Here is a 7875-nt window from a genome sequence, read left to right as displayed (position 1 = left end):
AGCTGCTGGTCGGCGCCCGCGTCAGCGTCCTTGGCGCCGTCGGCCGCGCCCACCGGGCCCTCGGCGTACGGACTCTGTCGCTGACTCGTGTCTCTGTCCTGGGAGGGGCCGGGGGAGGATGACGATTACAAATTGGAAATGAAACAGGCCCCGTTGCCGGACACAGCTCACAAAGTTTGCACCGGTGACCGGTGAGAAGGCTTTTGACCGAAAAACAGATTTGACTGACGTTATTGACGTCGTCGATGAAAGAACGGCGGAGAGTTCTGGCGCGGGCGCCGTGGCGCTCGCTCACTCACCAGCTCGTACATGAAGTCGGGGTCGGAGGTGTTGGTGAGCAGCTCGGTGCTGGTCAGCGCCTGGTCCGCTGACGAGAAGTGCTGAAAGTCGTCCCCAAAGGGAAGCTCCATCCCACTCACGCTGGGCTGCGGTGCGCGTACACACACACACACACACACACACAAAGACAAGGTTGAAAAGTCAACTGCTGAGCTCAAGTGCAATTATTGGATGGACTTGGTAGTCGTGCGTGTGCATTTTAGGGGTGTGGCCTCGTGACGGGCCGGAGCCAAGTCGATCAGCTTCGTCTCGTGAATGGACGCTCATCGTGGGCTACAGCGGCTCCTCGCAAGGCATTTCATTTTGTTCCGTTTGATGAGGGGCGCCCGGGGCTCTCCTTGCCCACATGCCGGGGCACGATAGTCACGGTCAGTGCTACATGCCCACCTGAGGCATCGCAAGGGGCAGCTTAGCGCTCCAGCGGTGGGGAACCTCTGGGCCCAGGGTCCGGTCCCAGCGGCGCGAGGACGGTCGAAGGGAGGGAGGCGAGGGGGAAACAGGGCAGACTCGCTGTCGGGATTCCGCACGACCTACTTTGAGGCGATCTGCTCAAAAGACGGCACACAACAGAAACATGACATGACAACAACCACAACGGCATCGGGGAAGAAATCTGCCGTCCGAGCGTCAAACATTGCGAGGCAAACTTCGCCCACATTTTCAGCAAAAGGATCGGATTGTCGTCGCCGTTGTCGTCCCGAATGATTTGCCGAGTCGACTTCATGGATTTCACCTATCGCGGGTGCTTTTGGGAAGGTAACCCCCGCGAGAAACGGGGGTTGACCGTATCGTTCGAAGGCACGTGCCCATCATGCCTCGGTCGACGCGACTTTTGACAGCGGCTTGTCCCCGACGCGGCGGACCTGCGCCGATGGCGTGAATCTTGCTGGAAGCGCGCGACGATTGGGCGGGTGTGCTCGGCGACGGACTTGCCCCGTCCAAGACACAAAACGATATTTATCCAAGAGTTTGACAACGACGGAAGAAATAAAAAAAAAGGTCGTGGACGTTTTCCAAGGCCACCGTAAGATGGTGCGGCGCTCACATCCTCGCAGGAGCAAAACAAAGCCTCAACCTACCGCGCGGCGCCCACACCCACGCGAGGTCCCTTTTCCATTGGGCGAGGCGCGGCGGCGGCCCGCCCCCGCGCTCATCCCATTGGCCGAGCTCGCCGTCGCTCCTTCTCACCAACGAGCTCGCTTCAAGGTGGGTTGAGGCTGAAGATAAACAAGTCGGAGGCCTGCTTGTGGCTGGCTGGCCTACATTCGAACATTTCGCCAGCGTTGGGCCACAGACGCAGAAAACGCTCGACAACGTTCACACGCCGACAACAAGTCAACACTTGAGCGCCGACCAGCGCGCTCTCAGTGCTAGCTGCTAATTGCTGGCGGTGAAACTGCTCGAATAAATATCCGCATTCGCGCGACGTCCAAAACCAAGTTGGCTCCCAAAACACGTTCGGCCGAATGTGGCCGCTTTTTTTGTTTGTTTGTTTGTTTTTTAACTTGAAGGGAAAACAAAGCGAGGCAACGTGGAGGGAATGTTCTAGCGTGTGTGTAAGTGTGTGTGTGTGTGTGTGTGTGTGTTGGGGGGCGTGTACCGTGGCAGCAGAAGTCAACGTTCCACGCGATCCACTTGAACACACTGAACGCCCCGATCGAAACCGGGCGTGCGTGTCCAAAAGTGGACTCTGTCTTGTTACGTCATTGATTTGCAGCCACGGTGCCCGGCAATTAGACGGCTCCCCACGCCTGCGAAATGCTCCCAATGAAGACGAGACGGTGTTCCAATCGCGTGGAAAGCATCAAAGGTTCTTTGTTTTTGTTTGCTGGGCCGCCGCGGAGGCTGCGTGACCAGCTACGCCCACCTCATGTGCGCTTCAAATGTTACGTTCTTTGGAAAACCAAGCGGCAGCAACGGAGCAAGCGCAACCCAAAGGCCTCCGCCCCCCTCGTCGTGTTTTAAATGCGGAACGAGGAGAGGGCGCTCGCTAGCTGGCGGGCTAGCCGCCGAGCTAATAATCCTCCGCGGCGGCCGAAATCGCCAAGGCGCAAAACCTTCGCTCGGTTTCCCGCAAACGGCGTCTCACTCGCGCACTCACCGACTCACTTCCGGGCGGGCCGCGCTGGCGTCCGGCTCGCAGGCTCGGTCCGGTCTCGCAACGGGGTTCGGTTGGCTCGCTCGCGCGTTTCTTTCGTTTTGTCGCCGAGTTTGCTGCTCGCTGTTTTGTTTTGTTTTGTTTTGTGGCTTCCTGGAAGGCGCGTGACTACCTGCTCACGTGGTACGTGGCTCAGCCAATGGGAGCGGCCGGATCAAATCCGCTTTCCGCACCAGAAACACAATTTGCGTCCACTTGGAGAAACAAAACAAAAAAAAAAAGACACCAAACAAAACCATAAAATAAAGTCCAACTTCTGTTTGCGCCTTGCTACATTCAACACGATTTTTATTCAAATGTTTCATTTTCAACCTGTACGTTTGATGCCGAGAACACGATTTGGAAAAGCATTAATGAACATTTACATTGGGTTTTGTTCATGTTGAACAGTCAATGAACCTGTCACTTTTTGCAACTCATCAATCAATTTTAAGCCCGCCAGCCCCCCTCCCAAAAAAACAATCGAAAATAACGTTTCAAATGGACAGTGCAGAAATGACAACAGCAAAAGTGAAAAGAATGAAGTTGAAAAAGATGTGAATTCCAATCCCGCAAAGGAGTTTATTTTATTTTTTTAAAAGAACATGTAACTTGTCTTCCTGTTGGCATCAAGTGTCGTCTCAACCGGCCGGGGCTGATAGTTTCACAAAATTTCAAAGGGAGTAAAAAATGTTCGGGTTGGTTGTCCATCGGTTGATGAAAGCATTTTTTTGCATTAAACGTTAAAGTCGTTCAAAAGTTCACGCGGAAGGTGAGCTGGAGCCGCCGGAGACACGGCGCGAGGGGCGTTTGGAAAGCGGCCGACCGTCCGGATGCGGGCGGGCCTCCCGGAGGTCAGAGTTCAGTCTTGATGGCGCGCAGCAGGTCCTCGCGGTTCACTTGGAGACTGCGCCCGTTCCAGCGGCGGTAGGCCAGCAGGGCGATGTTCTTGGCGGCCACGGCGCTCATCTCCATGGCGCTGCCCGCCCACTCGATGCGCGCCGGCCGCGCTGCCGTAGCGAGGGTACGCCCGCCACTCCGTCGCCTGCGCCGAGTAGTACGACCTGCGGGGCGGAGGGGAGGCGTCGGACGCGGCCCGAAAGGCCCGCGCGCCTCGCCGTCTCACCTGAAGAGCGTCTTGAGCTGCTCCCCGGTGAGCGCGGCGGGCGAGAAGACTTTGTAGACGGCGGCCTCGTGCGCCCGCTTGCGGCGGAAGCCCGGCGGCACCTCCACGGGATAAACGCCGGCCACGCTGTTGAAGAAGAGCGCCGGCGCCGCCGTGGTCAGCACGCCGGCGTACGGGAAGAGCCGCGCGTCCCGGAAGCCGAAGAGCGACGTGTTGAGGTAGCCGTGCACCAGCGTGACCCCCGCGCCCTGCCACTCGCCCTCGCCGGGCACGGAGGGCGACGCCCAGTCCGGGAAGGAGATGCCGGCGCCCGCCCGCAGCGGCGCCGCCACCACCACCGCGTCGTACGCCGCCGTGCGGCGCTCCGGCCCCTCGCCCGCCAGGGTCAGCTCGTACTGAAGCGCCTCGCCTGCGGGGACAAGCGGGAGAGGCCTGCCAGCTCGCACAAAGAAGGGCTCTGCCCAAAGCAGCGGCTGATTTATCGTTATTATTATTTTGGGGGGGGTTACATTCCAGCCTGGACGTGTCCAATGTGAAGAAAGTCAAGTGTCAAAGCACTGCGACATTTTACCAAGTCAAAAAGGTCAGTTACGAAAAGAGGACCCGGGGCAGGGCCAGCAAACGCTGGCGACGCCGGTCGCCGGGTCGAGGAAAGTTGACTTCTGCGCGTGCAAGCTTCGTTACCCGAGCGGAGCGTCCTCACGGAGGTGACGCGCGCCCTCAGCAGGTTGGCGTTGGCCAACTCGAGCAGGCCCTCGCAGAGCAACTTGTTGCCGCCTTCCACCGCCCACATGTTGGACTGGGCGCTCGCCAGCGACACGGCGCCTGCGGACGCAACAGCGGCGGACGTCAAAGGCGGCGGGCAAAGTGATCGCTTCGATGTTTTCACACGTCCTTCTGCAAGGAAAGAGCAGCGGCCTCCTTTCAAAGGCGCAGACGTGAATCGCCAACGGTTCAGGTTGCCTTCCGGCGGCAAAACGGTGAGCCCCGCGCGCTCAGTGCGGCCCTTTGCCGAGGTAGGTCCCGCTGCGAGCTGAGGCCTCTGACCTACGAAGGCGGGCACGCTGACGTTCTGGCCGTAGTTGAGCCTGATGACGGGCGCCACCACCTCGTCGATGAAGCGCTGGGACACGCCCAGCTCCAGCAGCGAATCCGAGAGAGGCCGGCGCGTCATGTTGACGAAGCCGCTGCCGCCCAGCGACTCCAGCAGCTCCTCCAGCGAGCTGAAGGCGTAACCGTGGGCCTGGTACTTGTAGATCCTGCGAGGCAGAGCGCAGGTGTTACAAGAGGGCGCCTGGGCACTATTTTGTCCGACTCGCCCGTCGCACTCCACCGAGATTCCGCCAACAAATGGCGTCACCGCTCATTTCAGCGGAAGGCCGGCGCCCGCCTGGAGGCGCGAGCGTGCGTGCGAGCGTGCGTGCCTGATGAACTTCTCCATGATGTCCTCCAGCCACATCTGCAGGCGGATGAAGCTGCTGCCGTAGCGCCACCACAGGCGCAGGAGGTCCAGCAGGTACCAGTCCGTCTCCTCCGCGACCACCGACGCGCCGTCGAACACCGCCGTCTTGCCCGCCACGCCGCGCCGCTGCTTCAGCCCTGCGGGGCGCGCATACGCGGGCATCGTCAGCGTCGCTTGCGTGCGGGCGAGTCTGCCCCGGTTTGGGCGCCGCTCACCGAGCCGCTTGACGAAGTCGTGCATGTGCAGGTTGAGCGCGTGTATGATGGAGCCGCCCGACTCGTAGCGGTTCCGGTTGACGGTGACGGTGGCCAAGCGCCCGCCCACCTCGCCCTTCTCGTACACGTCCAGCTGCACGTCGGGCCCGAAGTGCTGCCGCAGGAAGTGCGCCGCGGCGCTGCCCCCGATGCCCGCGCCCACCACCGCTGAAAAGACGAGACGGCGCCGCACCGTGAGGGCGACGTCCGTCCCGCGCTCTCGCTCTTTGGCCCGCGGGCCACGGCTCGCGCCCGCGGGTGAGGGAGGCGCGTCGCTCGACCGATACGCCGACAGACGGCTTCGCCTTCCGCCTCGGCTGCTTCTTCGCCGCGGCGGACCGACGCAGAGTCGGCAGCGCCTCCGCGACCCGCGTGTGGATCTCCAGCCGCATCCTCCTCGCCTCACCCGAGGTACTCGAACTCCTCCGCTCGGGACGTGATCTCAGCCCCGACCCCGAGAGACCGCCGGGTCATCGCTTTCTCGGGTGTCGCGCGAGTGCCCGTCTCCTCCTCGACCGTGCTGAACGGACGCGCCGAGAGCCAGAATGGAAAGGAAACGCGCAAGGACCATATCTTTGAAAAAATAACAACGAAGGTCCGTTTCGGATTTGGATTGTGAACATTCGAAAAGCCTTTCAAGGCCGAATAAGGTCGTCAACTGTCGAGCGAAACAAATCGGTGTCTTCGGAGAATACGATCGAACGGAACGAGGAATCGGCGCGACAACGCGCACAGCTCATCATGGAGGCGCCGATGAAAAGAGCCGAAGAACGGGTCGCTCGCGCTCTTGCCTATTCTGGAGGGCGGAGCTCCATCCGCTAGAGCGGCGGCGGTCGTCGTCGTCGTCGCGAGGGCCGCCAGGGCGGCCAGCAGCGGCTCGAAGGCGCGGACGCCTCGCATCGCGTCCGTCGGCGGGCCGACAAAGAGGCGACGAGAGTAGGCCGACCGGGACAAACGTTCTCCTTCGCTCGGCTAACACCCAGCCGCTAGCCCGCTCATCGATGCGGCGGAAGAGAGCGGATACCGCGATCGATCGATCGATCGATCGAGTCTGACTGAGCTGCACGTCACGTGACATGGACGCTAGCCAAACGTGAAGCGGTCGAGGCGGAACGTACCCGACGACGTCACCGTTTCGCTTGTCTGACCGCGGATCCAAGTACAAAAAATTCAAATCCAAGTGGTTTTCTTGACGCGTGACACTATTTTTATTTTAAACCGAACCCAAAAGTATGTTCAGATTGCTCTCAACTCATATCGGAACTGTTTTCTTCGCACACTTTGACGGTTCATTTTCTTGCCTCGTTTTGCCCATCCCTTTTCATCTTCGTTTTGTTTTTTCTACTTGGTTTCTCATTCGCACGGCAATTGACGCTGCATTCCAGGAAAGTGGGATTTGATTTGGCCCACTCGGATCGGACCGCAAAGCCCTGCAAGCGAGCTGCTGCCAACGAGGGTGGATCGCCATCATTTCTTTTCTTGGGATCCTCAAAGCGCAGCCTGACCTCCAGCTCAACTTGGTTCATCATTTCCTTTCTTCGTATCAAGAAGAAATCTCGCACCAGCGATCTTCAACAAGTCAGTGCCATTCACGCTGTGTTACGTCAATTTATGTCGAATAACTGAATGGGGGAAATATTTTGGGGACGGAGTCAGAAAAGACTTGCCCGTGGCTGGAATGTGACATTAAAAAAAAAAAAAAAAGTCATTCATTTCATGATGCCAAGATGTATTTGATTGACTTTGCGTTCTCTCCTTTTCTTTCATGTGATTGATTAAACCCCCCACCCCCCCATATCGGTGTGCAAAATTTTACATATTTGGTTGTTACATGGCGTGTGCGTGTATTAATGTTTTTTTTTTTCACGTGATGCTCATTTTCTTCCATTCACAGTAGTAGTTTGTGTGTTTTCAGGTATGCCATTGACCACTTATGAACGTTCCGTTCGCTGGCTCCATATTGTGTTTGCGTCGACGAAGCATTCCCGGAAGTTAAAAAAGACGAGAAATCGAGTTTATTAGAACGCGGACACAAACCGGGGAACATTCCGGACGGTGGCGGCACGGTAAGGCTTGGGCTCACCTCCGACCAACGCGCCGAAGATGATTTACGTGAGCTATCGTACGCCGGCGGCCGCAGACTTGAGCGCGGCCTCTTGGTCGTCGTCCCTCAAGGCAGACGTGAAGGGTCAAAGGCGACCCGGTGAGGGGGCGCCGCAGCTCGACTCGGACAAGCTTCCAAAAGTGAGGCGAGCTGGAAACTTTCCGCGGGACTTGGTGGGGACGAAGCCGAAAGGTTGCGGTCGACGGGGAAGTCAAAGGCGAGCAGACGTCATGCGGGTCGAGTCGCAGCTCGACTTTGCTGGGTGCAGCCGCGGCCGCAAACGCCCTCCTCGGGTGCGGGCGAGGACCGATGCCGGCTCCTGGCAAAACTTACAAAGGTTGGAATGTTGCGCCCGCTCGCCGGCTCGCCATCAATTCCCCGGGAAAGTTTGCGGCGCTGCGGCCGTTTCCCCCGAGGGCCGGCGGAAATCCGAGCGGCCGGCGGCGACGCGAC

General features: G+C 59.0%; 2 protein-coding genes across 2 annotated transcripts in view; both read right to left on the bottom strand.

The window, feature by feature from the left end:
* The window catches only part of crebrf (creb3 regulatory factor), a 6967-nt gene extending 4338 nt beyond the window's left edge, over window positions 1–2629 (bottom strand). The window contains 2 exon segments of the mRNA XM_019896505.1: window positions 727–884; window positions 2441–2629. Of these exon segments, the coding sequence (XP_019752064.1) occupies window positions 727–735 (9 nt within the window). The 5' untranslated portion in view covers window positions 736–884; window positions 2441–2629.
* A 701-nt stretch (window positions 2630–3330) lies between these two features.
* Window positions 3331–6042, bottom strand: pcyox1l (prenylcysteine oxidase 1 like). The gene is given in 8 exon segments (XM_019896854.1): window positions 3331–3484; window positions 3486–3540; window positions 3603–4011; window positions 4287–4427; window positions 4650–4861; window positions 5027–5201; window positions 5280–5617; window positions 5658–6042. Coding segments are annotated over 8 exon segments (1536 nt in total). The 5' UTR covers window positions 5711–6042; the 3' UTR covers window position 3331.
* Window positions 6043–7875: the final 1833 nt, after the last annotated feature.

The sequence above is a fragment of the Hippocampus comes genome, unplaced genomic scaffold (assembly GCF_001891065.2).
Source record: "Hippocampus comes isolate QL1 unplaced genomic scaffold, H_comes_QL1_v1.1 scaffold22, whole genome shotgun sequence".
Classification (NCBI taxonomy): domain Eukaryota; kingdom Metazoa; phylum Chordata; class Actinopteri; order Syngnathiformes; family Syngnathidae; genus Hippocampus; species Hippocampus comes.
The sequence above is the reverse complement of the archived record's forward strand: the minus strand, read 5'-3'. Positions and strand labels throughout refer to the sequence as shown.